This window comes from Salvia hispanica, chromosome 6, assembly GCF_029641045.1.
Source record: "Salvia hispanica isolate PSC_SH4W2 chromosome 6, Shi_PSC_v1, whole genome shotgun sequence".
NCBI lineage: Eukaryota > Viridiplantae > Streptophyta > Magnoliopsida > Lamiales > Lamiaceae > Salvia > Salvia hispanica.
Window position 1 is genome coordinate 43,446,621 of NC_142697.1, and position 17,373 is coordinate 43,463,993.

Genomic DNA, 17,373 nt, shown 5'->3' on the forward strand with positions numbered 1-17,373 from the left:
ATTGTATTGGTCCTAATTATGGATTGGCTGATATTGGGCTCTATCTGCAATATTATTGGGCCTTCAGGAATCAAAGCCCATATTTACAAGGTTAGGATGGGTTGAATCGAGCAGGCCCAAGAACTTCCATAATTTTTAACTTGCATATAATTCTAAACGTCGAAAGGATATTTATAATCTACTTATCTATTTTAAGTTAAGTGGTTTACTTCCATATCAATTAGGATTGATCAATAATCAATTCGTGTTTACTAATTTTAAATTAAATTTTACTCATTTTCAATTAAAATTAATTAATATCGTCATGAAGCATGAGGGCGTGCCACTTATAAAATTAATACTACTATTATACAATAAAATACGCGATAAAAATTGAAATCCTAATTATAGATGGTTGGTAATGCTAATTATAAATGTATACTCATATATAAATGTATGCTCAAAATAGTCGAGGGATATAAAATGTATAGAAGAATTGCGACGCCATTATTTAGTTTAATGAAAATGCATAATGATAAATTATGAAAATATAGAAAATACAATACAAAAATTACTTTAAAAAAAACACGGATTGAATATAATTAAAAAAGCAAATAATGTTTAGATAGTCAATAACATGAAATTGAAGAAGTCTAGTCTGGTAGCAAAAACGTAAAAAAGTAATTTCATCCTAATAGTTCTATTAGAAACATCTTTTTCGCCCCTTCATCGTGAAGAGTGAAAAAGTAATCTAATAAATCAGGATCTCGAACAAGTTTCATTGCAGCTTTTTGTCTCTGAGAATCAGTTAACGCTTCAATCTCTTGCAATTTCTCATAAAGCATACGACGATTGTCTTTTTTCTCTTTGTCACCTCCGGTAACACTTTCCAGAATCTTGTTCATTTGATCATTCGACTTATCCATATGCGCAGCAAGCACATTAGTCATTCGCTCCAAACTTGATATGAAACCATCTGAACTTCTTCTCCTCTTACGATCAAGTCTTTTTGAAGTTCCTTCGTCGCGAGGTGTAGTTAATGAAGGTACACCATCTTCACCAGATTCTCCATCTACTTGATCTACATTTTCTTCTCTATCTAATTCCTCGACTACATCTACTGGAACTTCAGCATGTAATCCAGCAGCTCTATCTTTACCCCATACAATTGATAGTTGATCAAAGTAAGGGAAAGACTTGTTTTTCATGAAAGTACAATCTGGATGGCTCTACACACAATAACACAATTTCATTATAATATTTCGTCATGCAACAAATAAATAAAAATGGAATAAGAAATATACAAATTTTTACCTTCAAATAATCATCCCAAACATCCGCACTTGCAGTAACACATTTTCTTTCATCATCCCAGCCAAAGCCACTCAATTCTCCATTAGCACGTACATCATAGATAGCATGATATTGTTTTTTCAGTAACTTACAACGAGATTCGATGTGTGGCTTTTCTTTAAGACCATTACCTGGAAGCTTTTCTTGTAATATTTTTTCCAACTCCTTTTGATAACCTTTCCTCAACCCACTTCCACTTTCACCATCCCAATTCTTACTCCTCTTCAACTCAACAATGGATTCTACGAGTTTTGCATCTTCTTCAATAGTCCATACATGATTACTCTTTCCTCGGCGAGCCATCTGAAAAATTGATAGAAACAAGTACTGTACAATTCTCTTATATGAATGAGCTTCAAACATAAATAAAAAACACCAAAGAAGCAAGATACTGAGATTCTTGATATCAAACATGAGCAAATATACTAGAAACTAACATACATGTTATGATATAAAAGATAAAAAAAAATCAAACTGAAAGCTAAAAGAATTTATCGGATAAATCAACAAAAAGATATTAATAACCTCAATCAACACAAAATGTCAGATTGCCACTTGTAAATTCAGATATTATGAAAGAAAAAAATAAAATACTAATATCAAGCAACATGTCTACTTTCCATCCACTGACTAAACATTTCATTAGCTAAATTATATCTCCAATTTGTCCACTCTTGAGTTGGTTCAACAGAAGTAATTGATTCTCCATCTAGTCCAATAGCCTCTTCTTCATTTCGCAAATTGTCACCATAATCATTTTCAATAGGATCAACTGGCATATGTTCTCTAATGTGATTTTGAAGAAGACAACATGCCATTATAATTCTTCCTTGTTGCTTGATTGGATAAAAATTTGGATTCCTAATAATGCCCCAGCGTATCTTTAGCATACCAAAGCACCTCTCAATAACATTTCTAGCTGATGCGTGCTTCATATTAAAAAATTCTTCTGGAGTTGTGGGTTGACGCCCATTCCTCCATTCACTAAGATGATATCTTTGCCCTCTAAAAGGAGCAAGAAAGCCTTTGCCATTTGTGTAACCCGCATCCACTAAATAGTAGTAACCTAATTTTAAAAATTTATTGATTAGATTATTCATATATATTGAATTAAAATTTTAAAAGTGTCTAGCTACGTACCATCTTGTATTGGTAACCCATTTCTTCTACTTAAAGCATCTCGAAGCACTCTACCATCTGCCGCTGAGCCTTCCCAACCCGCAAGTACATATATAAATTGCATGTCTTGTGAACATACTCCTAAAACATTTGTAGAAGTATGACCTTTTCTATTGCGATATCTAGGTTTATCAACCTCGGATACTTTCACTTCAATGTGGGTACCATCAAGAGCTCCTATGCAATTCTACAATTTTAACTCAATCAATATTAAAGATATTTGTTTATATAATGAAAAAGAAGGTGTTTTTAGGATACCTTAAACCATTTCCATTTCGCATCAATTGAATCCTCAGGTATAGAGGAGGGAGCTTTTAGTAAATGACCTTGAAGCCTAAGAACCGCATTGAGTACCCTATTGAAATACCTACTAATTGTTTCACCTGACCGCATGAAATTAGTTTTCATTGTACGATTCTTTTGATGATGGGCTAGGATGTACAAAAATATAGCAACTTGCTCATCAACTGTCAGGTTATTCGTAGGTCTTAGTCGTCCAATAGTTCCAAGCATGTGAACTAGGCGCCTAAATGTATATCTATCCATACGTAATTGTTCATGACATGTGGTATCACTCTCATAGATCAGTCTGTGAATGTAACGTGATCGGTCAATCTCACTTACGGAATATGGGGTCTTTAAATAATATTTTCGATAGTGATGTGCAACAATAGCTCTAATCATAAGCATCATTAGCTTCAATGTATCCATTCTCTTCATATGTACTAATTAGAAGGAAAAGATGTTTTCCCAAATTTGATTTTACTTTCATCATCCTTCCCAAGAGACCCTGAGAAATTAAAGCTAGACATAACAATTTTTAAAAACTAAAACAAAATTATTTCTAAATAAGCCTAATATAAAGCTGATAAGAATAAATAATTAGAACTACAACAATAGCTTGCACATATTCACAAAGAATAATCTGAATTGAAAATTTGTGACATTTAAAAGCTATACACCATAATATCTCACGGACAATAACACATTTTATATACATAGTACAATACAAATATACGTGCATATATGAAAATACAAAACAGAAGCAGTCATATGCATATATACGACTCATATGCATATATACGACTCAGTGCACAAAAAATTGTAGAAACCTAGAATATAAATCATAAATTTCTTGATAAGAAGCAAAAATCTTACTTGTTATTGAAGAGAATTTGGGCAGAAATTTGACTGACTGCAAATCAAAAGTGAAAGTGTGGAGAATAGAAAAGAACCGCAAATAAATAGAAGAGAAGAGAGGAATTTTTTTGCGTATATTTTTTGCTATCTTTTAAAATCCTCAGATTTGGAAAAAGAATAATTGGGTTAGGCTAGGGAATCATAATCCGCGTATTTTGCTCAACTTTCCACATTTTTAGGATTCTGATTACTTTCCTAATTTCTTTAAAAATCAAACAAACATTGGAATTTAAAAATTGAGGAATCAAATTACTTTCCCTGCCAGAATCCGGGCAACCAAACGTGGCCTTACTTGTTATTGAAGAGAATTTGGGCAGAAATTTGACTGACTGCAAATCAAAAGTGAAAGTGTGGAGAATAGAAAAGAACCGCAAATAAATAGAAGAGAAGAGAGAAATTTTTTTGCGTATATTTTTTGCTATCTTTTAAAATCCTCAGATTTGGAAAAAGAATAATTGGGTTAGGCTAGGGAATCATAATCCGCGTATTTTGCCCAACTTTCCACATTTTTAGGATTCTGATTACTTTCCTAATTTTTTTAAAAATCAAACAAACATTGGAATTTAAAAATTGAGGAATCAAATTACTTTCCCTGCCAGAATCCGGGCAACCAAACGTGGCCTAAGGGTTTGGCATATACACGTCATGCATGATTCAATTAAATTAATGAAATAACTTACCAAAAAATTGAAATCTACTAGTTTGAAAGCTATTTTGATTTGATAATTGTGTAGTTTGAACTCTATTTTAATTTCTAACACACTTATTACACTACTAATTAGTGTGATACGAATTATGAAGTATGGTAGGAGTACTACATGAAATCACATTGCATTAAAAAATTAATTTGCGTTTTAAATTTGATTTAATCTTAGTGGATACACACCCTTCTCTATTTTAAAAAGAACAAATTTTATTTCTCTTCCTCAAATAAAATAATAAATCTACATAATTAAGTATGGTGGGGCTGCTGAAAAAAAGGAAAAGAAGAGAGATTTTTTGCAATGATTCTATTAAAACCAATTCGCATTTTAAGACCCCAACTCTACCTCCAAAACTACCAAATTCAATTAAAATCAAGAAATTTACAGACAAATTCCCTTCCAATCTTCAACAGCTCTGTTTCTAGGTACTTCAGAATCCCAATCACTGTCAATTTCCTTCTTATACTGTTGCTATAACGCTTATTATTTCTTGAAAAAAACAGTATTTCTGTATGTGGGTTTTTAATTCTATAACTGTTTGATATTTGGTGACTGCTGAATTTCTTTTACAGATTTTAATGTTTTTTGTTACACTTATTGTAAGATTTTTTCGTGGGATGTCTGAAAGAGAAGAGTAAAGCATAAGAAAGAACTAATGATGTTTTCTGAATTGCAAATGAAGTCAACACTGTGATAAAAGTGGTATTTATTAATTACTGAATTACATAAAAATCTGATCTTGAGGCATAAACTAGTTAAGAATTTGATGTACTTGTGTTGATTGATTCTGTTCATTCATTTGCAAAGATGATACCTTTTTCAATTGAACTATGTTTAGCTACATAAATGTGGGTCTTCTGTGAAAAGAGATCAGAGAGTTCATCCATAGTTAGGAATTGGTGTCTTGTTTCAGAAAGATGAAAAGAAGTGCTAATATTTGAGTTTTGAATCTTTTGATAGTGTTTTATTGATTTGCTAACAAAGTCCAACTTTGTAGATAAGGGTGTATTATTGCATAACTAATGGATGTTGATGCATAAACAAATTTACAATTCAATATTTGTTTGGTGCTAATGAATGTATACTTTGGTATTGGTTTCTTGAATCTATTAAATGATATCTTTGAATCAATACTTGGTGTTAGTTTCTTGAATCTGTTTGTTACTTGGCAGTATTAGTTTCATTGAATCTTCTTGATACAGCTATGTACATAGATATAGGATTTTATTTCGAACCGGGATTGTGCATACATAGTGAGCAGTTATACGTTTCTCGTCTAGAAAAGTGCGGGGTTAAAGGAAGATGCTAATATTCGAGTTTTGTTGAAGATGTGTGATTTGCTAATAAAATCAGCTTTGTAGATAATGATATACTAGTAGTTATTACATAAAAAACTGATCTTGATGCATAAACATGTTTAGAATTTAATGGCTTTCAGTGCAAATCTACATGTACTTGGTGGTAGTTTCTTGATTTTATTTATGTACAACTGTGCATAGAGCTACATAGAGGAAGGATTTTATTGCAAACCGGGATTAGTGAGTTTCTCGTCTTAACATATGTGGGGCTTTAGGAAGATAGAAGAACTGCTAAAGTTAGAGCTTTGATGCAGATTCAGCTCATCTCTGAAAATGGCACGCTCGGCTCTGGATGAGATGTCAGCAACTGGTGCTTTCGTTCGTACTCCCTCAACTTTTCGTAGCTTCATTTCAACGGACCCCTACTCCCAATTCCCTGCTGAAGCTGGGAGGTATCATTTGTATGTGTCGTACGCTTGTCCTTGGGCTTCGAGGTGCCTCACGTACCTCAAAATCAAAGGGCTCGACAAAGCAATAAGTTATAGTGTAAGCCTGTTAACACATGCTAGTAACTGGTCTGGTGGTGGTGTGGCTAATGTCTAAGGCGAAATGTCTCATGAAAGGATATTTGATCTTTGTTTGTATAAACTTTCTTTGATCTATCAGTCATGCAAGCCAATATGGGGGAGAACGAAGGACACCGATGAGCACATGGGATGGATCTTTCCCGTCTCCAACGATGAGGAGCCGGGTGCAGAGCCGGACACTCTAAATGGAGCGAAGAGCGTAAGAGAATTGTACGAGATTGCAAGTTCAACTTACTCGGGCAAGTTCACAGTTCCGGTAAAATTTGCTTCGGCTAGTAAAGATTACATTTTCAAGTATAGCACTATTTGGATGGCTTGATAGGTTTGTGCATTTTGGTAGGTTCTTTGGGATAAGAAGTTCAAAACAATTGTGAACAACGAGAGCGCGGATATCATCCGCATGCTCAACACAGAATTCAACGACATTGCTGAGAATGCAGCCGTGGACCTCTACCCTCCTCACTTGCAAGACAAGATCAACGAAGTAAACGATTGGGTGTACGATGGGATCAACAACGGCGTCTATAGATGTGGATTTGCAAAGAAACAAGAACCCTACGACGAGGTACACCACTTGAGGATCCGAATACTAGTTAGTTTGTTCGATTTCATGGTCTGTTTGAAACAAATTTTCCTTTACCTCTGCAGGCGGTAACAAAATTATACGAAGCTCTAGACAAATGTGAAGAGTCTCTCAGCCAGCAACGGTACATGTGTGGCGATGCACTGACTGAAGCAGATGTACGCTTGTTCGTCACCCTCATAAGATTTGACGAGGTAATTTTACGCGTAAAACATACTACCTCCGTTGTTTAAAAATAGAAACTTTTGAAACGGCATTCGCTTTAACACACAATTGATAAAGTAAGAGAGAGAGAGAGATAGAAAAAGTGATTGAAAGATTTCGTTTTAATACACAATTGATAAAGTAAGAGAGAGATAGAAAGAAAAAGTGATTGAAGGATTGTTAGTGGAAAATGAGTCACACGGTCCCACCTCATTAGCGAGAAAAAAAAGTTTCCTAAAATAGAAAGTGCATAATTTTAAGGGACTGACCAAAATATATATAGCTGTTATATTTAAAGGACGGAGATAGTATGATACATCACGACTCTGGCCTTCGTATTTATCATCTATAAGATTCCAAATGTGTTGAATCTGATCATCCAGGTTCGGATTTCTATTGCAGGTTTACGCGGTTCACTTCAAATGTAACAAGAAGTTACTACGCGAGTATCCAAACATCTTCAACTACACTAAGGACATTTTCCAGATCCCGGGAGTTAGCAGCACGGTGAACATGGAGCACATCAAGAGGCATTACTACGGAAGCCACCCGAGCATCAATCCGTTTGGGATCATTCCACAAGGTCCGAACATCGATTACTCAGCCCCACACGACAGAGACAGGTTCTCTAAGTAGGGTTGTTTCGGTGAGTCGTTTTATCATCTTGTAATTTTCCAGTGCAAGTTTGTTTTGTTTGAGTTCATGTGTAATAAAAGCACTGAGAAATGAATGTATGTTATAAGGTTTTCAGCTATTTGCTTGTTCATTTCTGGTGAAATTAGTTGAAAAGGTTTGATTTTTTTTTTTTTGTTGCTAAACTTATTGTAATAAAAGCATTGATTTTTTCAGTTATTTTTTGCTGGATTCAGTCATTTGCTTGTCCATTCTAAGGATCGAAGGATACACAACAATATATTCATATTCTAATAATTGGAGGGTTTGAGGCCGGGCTGCCACACGCATCGGTCCCGCTTCAGTCCGGTGGTGGCACCCGAGTGCGCAGTAGATCCGATCGCTGCTATAAAAGGCGGTGGTCAATGGGGGTGAGTTTTGTTCACTTAACACATGTTAATTTTACGAATAATGATCAAAGTTAGAGATGCCAATCGAGCTAATTTTGTCAGATTTTGGATGAATTTTTATCGGATTGTAGGCTAATCAGGTTGAAATTTTATCGGATTAGAAGTTTACAATCATAATGCTACATTTAGCTTAACATGTGTATGATTCTTATATTAGTACTACGACGAATAAAAATAATATTTTAATTTGTTGATATGTAGATAATTAACTTGTTAAAAAAGACAATTATTTAAGAAATTGCCCGGTAATAGACATTTTGTGGGTCCAATTTTTTAATAAAAATATAATACTGTAATAAATTTTCGGCCCAATCGTTGTAAAGGACTCCACATTGATTCTGGACGGCCCATAATAATCATGAAGGGGAAATGGTGATTTTTTATTTAAAATTTTCACAATCGACACTAGAAACAAAAATTTGGAAGAGAGTATGGTTCCAGAAGTGAATTATTTGTCACCAGTGTATATAAAATAAAAACATGTATATTTGGGAGCAGAAGTGTTGAACTCCTATTTTTTTTATGTTTAAAACAACATTACAAATTAATTGCAATCATAAGATTATTTATTCAAAAATTAGAAAGAATCGAACCATGTGAACTTTTTTAGCCTGAAATTAATAGTTTCCATCTTCGAGCTATAGTAAATAGTATATTGCACTAGTTTCGACGATATAAATCTATGGAATCCAAATTTAATTGGAGAATTGAGAAAATATAAGTTAGTATTTTATTGGTATTGGATTTTATCCCTGAAAATGGATAGAATTTTGTATCTTAATCTACTGAGGGAATGAATGTACATGAGTTTAATAATAATAATAAATATAATAATAATAATAATAATGATTATAGAGGGGATGAATTTACACGAGTTTTAAATATATGTATATTTTTAAAACGACAAATATAATTAAACCACATGCAAATTTCCGGATTTTGTGGATTTTGTTGTTATTTTATTGGAGGCAAATTAATATAATAAATAGCCGAAAATAATCATGGCCCAATAACCCGACCATTTTCTACAGTGAGATGTGGGCCGTGGGCCTAATCTTATCGAGTGGGCCAATCCGTACAGGGCCCACAAATAATTAAATTGCAGAAAAGGGGAAAAATAGGGCCACATACCATAGATTTTTTCAAGAAGGCCTATAATTGATTGATAGAGTATATGATTATTACTCCCCCCATTCCAGATAATTCGACCTATTATTTTATTTCGGGCTGTCCCGCATAATTTGTCTCATTTCACTTTTACCATTTTTTGGTAGTGGACCTCATATTCCATTAACTCATTCATACTCACATTTTATTATAAAACTAATACTTTAAAAGTAGGATCCACATCCCACCAACTTTTTCAACTCACTTTCCATTAGATTTCTTAAAATCCGTGCCGGGTCAAAGTGTCCCAAATTATCTGGGATGGAAGGAGTATATATACTCCCTCCGTCCTCAGATAGCGACTCACGTTCTTTTTTGGGATGTCCGAAGATAAGTGAGTCATTTTCTTTTTTGGTATTCTCTCTTTTACTTTTTTTCTCTACTTTATTAACTTTCTTACTTTATTCAATTTTCACTTTACTAACAAAATCTCATTTCCTTAAATCCCATGCTGAAAAGTTTGTGCTCACTTATCTTGGGACGGAAAAAGTATATAAATTGACTAGACATTTTGCCAACGGTTAATAGACACCATTCTCTTGATATGCTTATCCTATTATAAAGTTTTTCCACCCTAAAACTACATATGTTATCGATTGCTTGCGCTCTATCAAGTACCCTCTCCGTCCTATATTACTCGCACTTTTTATTTTAGGCTGTAAATTTGGGATTGATTTGTTAGTATAATTAAATTAGAATTTTAAGTGTAATGGGACATCACTAAATAAAGGACCTCTTAATTTAATCTAATATTAATTAAATGCATTAATTCTAACTTAAACTATAAATAGTGTAAGGAATTTGTGACGAGTTGAAAAGCAACAGTGCGAATAACATGGGACGGAGGGAGTATTGGCAATGATTTCAAAAATTTTAAACTAAAATCGGATCATTTTAGATAGTGTGTTGGTTCGAATTCCGTTATCAAATCAGAACTACCATTTGCAATTTTAAACGGTCCAATTTACAATTTGTAAATAATATTCAAACCATACTAAAATTGTTGTACCTTAGCCTAATAACTATCGATAGTCTCTAATCTCTATAAAGAGATTGATGACTTGCTATTAAAATTTAGTAGTCATTTGTTTTAGAGTAATAGTAAATGACAATCTAGACTACGGTCTAAAAATTATATAGCCACTTTATCATTTTAGTGAACACATAGATAATGGATTATATTATTTTATATTTGTATGGAATGAATAATATTTTTGTTAGTATCTTCTCAATATACTACTCCATTATAAAATGGCGCACAATTTAGTAGGACTAAAAGATAACGATTATTAAAAAAATTGCTAGTACTACTAAATAATTAGTTGTCATTTCCACCTGAGTACAAATTAGTCAACATCATCATACGTAATATGTGATCGTTTTTAGATCTTAAGGACTAATTACCTAATTATACAGTGTACAAATGAAATAGAATCCCCAAATTGTGGAATATCTAAAAAATTGTAATAGGAATAAACTTGTCACCAAATATTAAAAAAAAATGGTTATAAAAATTGACCGAAAGCTATCTAGAATATTTCCGCCTAACTATTTTCCCTATGTGTTATAAATGATGTCACAATTTGCTTTTTAGCTTATTCTACCAAAATTTACATTTTTATTTTAAAAAAAATCTCTCTCGTATTATTATAAATATTATATTTTTCTCGCTATTAAACTCATAAAACAAAATCTTCCAAAATATCGTGTTATCCAACAAAGGTGACATCTTTTGTAAAAGGAAAAAGTATTACTCCACATTTTTCTTTATTCATTTCTTCCTCCCAATCATTTCTGTAATCGTGGAGAAAGCATAACCACCTAAAACGACAGCTGTCACAACCTTAAATTAGAAATATTCCCCTTTTCACATGATTTGATCCCACACGAAACCACCAAATTAATTTATTTTAAGAAACGGCCAACATATAAATAGTGATTGATTCCATTATAGTCTATTCATAATCATATTCGTTTTATTGGAGTAGTTAACCTTTTATCATATTAATTAATATTGCCTCCGTCCCAATAAATATGAAACATCTGCATTTCGGCACAAAATTTTATGTAGTGTTGTTTTGTGAGTTAAAGAAAAGAGAATAAAATAAAAAAAAGGGAAAAATAGAGATAAAGTCATTTCTATTTTAAGAAACGTTTCATTTTTAATGGGACAACCTAAAGAGAAAAACGTTTCATTTCTAGTGGGACAGATAGAGTACATATAGTATTACATTTTTGCTTCCTATTTTATTCTATCTATTTCATTTTTATTTAGCTTAGTTACTGTATTTTTTATATTTTATTTATTTTTCACTTTGACTCAATAAATACTTATTCCTTAATTTATGAATTTTAAAAAAACATTTGAACAACTATAAGATGTAAAGAGTACATAAATAAACTATACTTAACTCATTTTTTTTTTTATCATCGACCATGCTGTATAAAATATTGATCATTTCTGTTCCATTCAAAATGATATATTTTTCTTTTATTACATCAATTAAAAATGATACATTTATAAAATAAATTAATAATTATCACTATTTTATTTCCTCTTGTTTTATGTTTTCAATATTAATACATAATGCCGTTTGATATAATATTATACTCCCACCAAAAAAAGAAATGAAATTGGAGAAATAATGAAATAATTGTCAAAGCGATGATGATATGATAATTGACAAATCGAGCAGAAACGATTTACACAAAAGCGAGAAGATAATGAAAAGATAAGGACAGCAGTCCACCTTGTCTCCCCTCTTCCTCTCTCTCCTCTCTCCTTCCACGAAAATGACGAAATCGCGCGAAAAAGAGGTCGAGGTAGGGGTCGTTTTGGAGCTTGTCGTCTAGCCGCGTGTGCTGGCCGTGGAGTTAGCCCTACAACCAATTATGAGCTTAGGCGCATCGTCAATGGAGGGGGAATGCTCAACGTCACTCCACAGATAAGGTGCTTTTGCCACATTTCTACTTTTTTATGGACCAAAATTGCGTTACCAGTAGTCCACATTCATAATCTGTACCTGAATTATTCGAATTAGGTTTTCCATCAGGTTTAATAAAACCTAGCTTGCGCAGATGACTCAGAATTTGCTTTTGATTTCGTTTATATTTAATGAATTTCGAATGCTGTTGATAAATTGAATGAAATTCATAAATTATTCGAGGATCGGAAATGTTGCAGATGCGCCTGGTTATGGTAAAATTATCAGGGAGAAGTTGCTGGAGGGGAAATGGGAAATGTGGGGAATGAATTATTTGAGGAGCAAAATGTGCAACTTTTGGGGAGCAAATATGTATGGGCCCATAATCCCCACCAAAAACCTATAATTTCAATGGAATCCAATTGAAAAAATTGTTAACTTTTTAGCCTCGCCTTCCTTTTCAGCCATTGAAATCTTCTATTGCTTCATCAATAATTTGATCACTCAAATGATAAGGGGCCAAAAGGGGACTATTCAGTGATAGGGACAGCAAAATAGGGAAAGGGCTGAGGTTAAAAAGGGGGGGTTTTAAAAAGACCAATAAACTATTTGTATAGTGTTACAAATACTGGGAATTACTACCTACCAGCCATCGGTTTACTGAGTAGTTATTTTCTATAGTATAATATTGAATCGCCAATATTATTTCTAATAACAGTTTTTCTTTCCAAATATGGCTTCACCCTTTTAACACCCTTCCTCTCTCTCTCACTCTATCTAGCACACTGGAAGAGTGGACTTTCACACAAATAAATTCAGTTAGCTTCTCTGTATGAATTCATAGTGGAATGGTCCGTGCACTTGCTGATTGAGATTTCACTCCAATAAATTGAAGGTGGTTGTTGGTGAGTATATTTGTTTTTAGCGTATCAAAATCTTCTGGGCTGTTCACTATCGTTTGAAGTTCCAGTTAAGATTTAATTTTTAGTTTTCTGTACTTCCTGCTTCGCTCTTCTTTAGATTATGGGATTTTCGACTCTTGCTTCAGAGGTCTGAGTGTTCCACATGGATAGCTTATGTTCACTCTGTGGATATTTACCTCGATGGACTTAGGACTCATCTCTCCATTTCTTGAACCTTTCAATATGTTTTTATTTTTCTAAAAATAGTACATAGTATCTCTGTTGCTAGCTGAAACCAGAACAATCTTTTCCGCTGGTTAGTTTAACTTCTCTTGATATTGAAGGTTAATTGAATTAATTTTCTCTACTGTAATGATTAATTAATTCTTGTAACTGGTACTTGTCACGCTAGTTGTAAAATTACTTTCTGAAATAGCCAGCAATATTATCTTGCTTATATTGGAAGATAGTTTCAGGGATCCTGTTTGATTGCTCGACTTATAACAGTATCATGAAGATATCTAACACAGATGGGAGTTGGAAACTCCCTTACCGTGTTACAACATGATTCATTTCAGGGACATTCCTAAAACCCAAGCTCTAATATTGAAAAGTTGCTTTATTTCTTGGTTATCTTCCAACTTCCAGCAAAACATTATGTCCATAGCCCCTTTCTTGAATGCTGGCTGCTAAACCTGTCATTGACTCATTGGAGAATGTAAATACCTTCAGTTTTCTTATCTGACTTCCTGAATTAGTTTTATTGGTTTAATATGATTTGGAAACTGTTTATACGCTGCTGTATGACGTAATTTTGTTACTTGTAGTGAAGCTGACTCATGGATATGAATACGGCTAAAATGGAGTTAAGAGCCCATAACTCCGGATCTTTTCAGTCTGATGAATCAGAAGTTGGTTTGGAGAGGAATTACTGCAACAATCTTAATCTAATTGGATCAAGTCCACTGCCATCACAAGCCTTTGCATCAGGTGGCCAGATCTCCGAGAGTAGTGCTGCTTATTTTTCATGGCCTGCTTGCAGGATAGCACCTTGTGCAGAAGATAGGGAACATTACTTTGGGAATCTTCAGAAAGGGGCATTACCTGAACACTTTGGTTCTCCGAAAGGGTTGCAAGCTACTACTTTGCTTGAACTGATGACCATCAGGGCATTCCATAGCAAGATTTTGCGGCGCGTTAGTATGGGCACTGCAGTTGGTTTTAGGATTAGGAAGGGCTTGTTGACAGATATACCAGCTATACTTGTCTTTGTCGCTAGGAAAGTTCACAGGAATTGGCTACGCCCTGCCTACTGCCTGCCTCATGCTCTTGAGGTTCTTATTGCTGGTGCTTATTTCTTTAATTTATACGATTCTTTCGACCTTTTCAGAAGCTGCTTTATCCAAACAAGCACAAGATGTATACTGAATTTGCAATAGATTCTCGGATTTTATTCATGGAGTGATATTGTTAGTTAGTGTCCATCCTTGCATTTTGATTTATTTTTCATATATTTTGCAGGGACCTGGAGGTGTTTGGTGTGAAGTTGATGTTGTTGAATTCTGTTACTATGGAGCACCTGCAGCCACCCCTACAGAACAACTCTACACGGAACTTGTAGATGCCTGTGGTGGAAGTGATCCATGCATTGGATCAGGTTCCCAGGTAATAATCATACTTTGTTTCTTAGAGTGAATACAATCCCTTGCTATATTATGTTGAGTCCATCTAGCTAAAAAGTTTACTAGAGATGTTTACTTGAAGTTGTTTGAAGTATATTCTTGTGGGGTAAGTATTCAATAACTTGCCTGCATGTTTGAGGTTGCTAGCCAGGGAACTTATGGAACGTTGGGTGCCATTGTCAAAAGCAGGACAGGAAAAAAGCAAGTTGGTTTCTTAACTAATCGGCATGTTGCAGTTGATCTTGACTTCCCAAGTCAGAAGATGTTTCATCCATTGCCCCCTAGTCTTGGACCAGGGGTATATTTGGGTGCTGTTGAAAGGGCTACATCATTTGTCAATGATGATCTTTGGTATGGCATTTTTGCTGGAACTAACCCAGGTAACTTACCCCAAGATCTTAGATAGTTGCTGTCAGAAATCCTGTTACATGATACCTTAAAATGTCAGATGTTTATATGATCCCTAAGAAATTAGAGGTTAGAAATGATGAAGCTCTCTCTGAAGATAAAGATATTATGTTAACCGAAGGCAATAGAAGCGAAGATTATAATGGAATTATTGATAAAATATCTGTTTGTTTGTAACACTCAGAATAGCTTAATTATGAGGCTATGTTACTCTTGTTTCCTTGATATAATGTTCTTTTGATACCTGTTAATAGTTCTTATCTGCGTGCATTGGAAATGTCTTCCTGTTTCTTGATTGTGTCAATCTGGCACTCTTCAACATAATAATTACAATGCTTTTGTCATGCAGAGACATTTGTTCGTGCTGATGGCGCCTTCATTCCTTTTGCTGAAGAATTTAACATGGCCAATGTGACCACAGCAGTGAAGGGTGTTGGTGAAATTGGCGATGTTCATGAAATAGACATACAGGCTCCTATTGGCAGTCTCGTCGGAAGGCAAGTTGTAAAAGTGGGAAGGAGCTCCGGATTAACAACTGGAACAATAATGGCCTATTCTCTGGAATACAATGATGAGAAAGGGGTATGTTTCTTTACCGATTTTCTTGTTGTCGGAGAGAATCAACAGACTTTTGACCTTGAAGGTGATAGTGGGAGCCTTATCCTATTGACAAATCAAAATGGTGAGAAACCCCAGCCTGTCGGTATTATTTGGGGCGGGACAGCTAATCGAGGTCGGTTGAAATTGAAAATTGGGCAGCCCCCAGAAAACTGGACCAGTGGAGTTGATTTAGGGCGTCTTCTTGATACCCTCGAACTTGATCTTGTCACTTCTGCAGAAGGGCTTCAAGGTTTGTGTTTCCAAGCTTCCAACCACTATAAACTTAGCACTTCAATCAGATTTCTGGTCCATTTGTTACCTTTAGTTGATTTCTTGGAACTGCATGGTCAAATATGCCTAAAGAAATATCTAAACTGTTATTTCTCTTAGCATCACCAATAAGTTCGATATAGAAAATACATCTCAAATAAAAAATGGAAGGGAACACGAATAAAGATTATGTATGATCAATATAGTCCGAGTCCTCATAATGGTATAAAGGTTTTAACTAGTTATATTGTTATATTCTTGTACCGTCTGATATTAAGGGAGATATCATATTTTATTCAACAGAATGTCTATAGTTTCCCCTAAAACTTCATCTCCTGACTGCATTTTTTTCTTTATTGAAATTACCAAATAGCTGCGCTGCTAGAACATTGCAATGCAACAGCAGCAAGAGCTGACTCAATCGTTGGAACCCTTGAGAGGACCAACACAAAGCATGAAGATAACTCTGAGCTACTTCCTCCAAGGATTCTGCATGTTTTGGACAATGATGGTTCTCATCAGGGCTTAGCGCCTCCAACAATTGGTAACGAGTTTCACATTGAATGTGGCTTTGAGGTGGGTCCCAGTGTAGAGCACCAGTTCATCCCTTATTTTTCTTGCAAATCTCTTTTGAACACCGAACAAGGGGAAATGACAGACTTGAAAAGCCTATCACGGTTAAGAGATGAACCTGAAGATCTGGCTGTTTCTTTACAGTTAGGCGAACGTGCAACTAAGAGAAGAAAGCAATCCGACTCTCCAACCTGTTGATTTTCTACAAAGCACGACCGCCTCTAGACTTTCCTTGTCTTATTAGTCAGAGAAGTATAAACCACTTCCCTCAACACTCTGATCCTCAGATGAGAGGTACATTACATTTGTAGTATCCAGTTGGCAGGTGGAACCGAGTCTTGCACTGGGAATTCTCACTATTTTTCACCCCTATTTTTTGTGAAAAGGTTGAAGCTATTGATATTTATGCGAGTTATATAAATGTGAGAGGCTAATGGTAGATATTACTTGTAATAGTTATGTTTGTATTGTTGCACCTGAAGCCCTTTGTACGGAGATGAAATTATGTAAAGCGGTATTCCGCAGAGTGTATATGAGGAAGCAATAATCTACTAAATCTTGTTCTTGTGTTGTGCTAGCTCAATTTTCTTTCCTAACATTAAACAGCAGTGTCATAACACTTGACACATTATGCAACATCATTCTGAAATCAAGAATCTCCTCTAGTTGATGTTGGAG

The 17,373-nt window shown here is 34.5% G+C and overlaps 3 protein-coding genes across 10 annotated transcripts; 2 read left to right on the forward strand and 1 right to left on the reverse strand.

Moving 5' to 3' along the window:
- Nucleotides 1-665: 665 nt before the first annotated feature.
- Nucleotides 666-3,716, reverse strand: LOC148923856 (uncharacterized). 2 transcript variants are annotated; one of them, XM_089059882.1, is made up of 3 exons: nt 3,670-3,716; nt 1,294-1,635; nt 666-1,208 (listed from the first exon to the last, which is right to left on the reverse strand). In XM_089059882.1, the coding sequence occupies exons 2-3, from the start codon at nt 1,633-1,635 to the stop codon at nt 666-668; spliced, it is 885 nt and encodes a 294-aa protein (XP_088916008.1). In that variant the 5' UTR covers nt 3,670-3,716. The 2 variants fall into 2 exon arrangements, with proteins under 2 accessions (XP_088916008.1, XP_088916007.1); XM_089059881.1 differs by lacking the exon at nt 3,670-3,716 and having other exon boundaries at nt 1,294-1,737.
- Nucleotides 3,717-4,684: 968 nt separating this feature from the next.
- Nucleotides 4,685-8,303, forward strand: LOC125207134 (Glutathione S-transferase family protein). 3 transcript variants are annotated; one of them, XM_089060026.1, is made up of 7 exons: nt 4,685-4,840; nt 6,028-6,259; nt 6,380-6,556; nt 6,641-6,865; nt 6,949-7,077; nt 7,490-7,733; nt 7,937-8,303. In XM_089060026.1, exons 1-6 carry the CDS (start codon nt 4,716-4,718, stop codon nt 7,721-7,723), a joined length of 1,122 nt encoding a protein of 373 aa, XP_088916152.1. In that variant the 5' UTR covers nt 4,685-4,715; the 3' UTR covers nt 7,724-7,733; nt 7,937-8,303. The 3 variants fall into 3 exon arrangements, with proteins under 3 accessions (XP_088916152.1, XP_088916153.1, XP_047962310.1); XM_089060027.1 differs by having other exon boundaries at nt 7,957-8,303; XM_048106353.2 differs by lacking the exon at nt 7,937-8,303 and having other exon boundaries at nt 7,490-7,841.
- Nucleotides 8,304-12,071: 3,768 nt separating this feature from the next.
- LOC125204896 (protein NARROW LEAF 1-like) lies at nt 12,072-17,260 on the forward strand. Of its 5 annotated transcripts, none has more exons than XM_048103660.2 (7): nt 12,073-12,286; nt 13,042-13,165; nt 13,990-14,496; nt 14,684-14,827; nt 14,984-15,224; nt 15,602-16,102; nt 16,496-17,260. In XM_048103660.2, the coding sequence occupies exons 3-7, from the start codon at nt 14,002-14,004 to the stop codon at nt 16,891-16,893; spliced, it is 1,779 nt and encodes a 592-aa protein (XP_047959617.1). In that variant the 5' UTR covers nt 12,073-12,286; nt 13,042-13,165; nt 13,990-14,001; the 3' UTR covers nt 16,894-17,260. The 5 variants fall into 5 exon arrangements, with proteins under 5 accessions (XP_047959618.1, XP_047959617.1, XP_047959621.1 ...); XM_048103664.2 differs by lacking the exon at nt 12,073-12,286 and having other exon boundaries at nt 12,892-13,165; nt 16,496-16,698; nt 16,840-17,260; XM_089060701.1 differs by lacking the exon at nt 12,073-12,286 and adding an exon at nt 13,633-13,880 and having other exon boundaries at nt 12,895-13,165.
- Nucleotides 17,261-17,373: the final 113 nt, after the last annotated feature.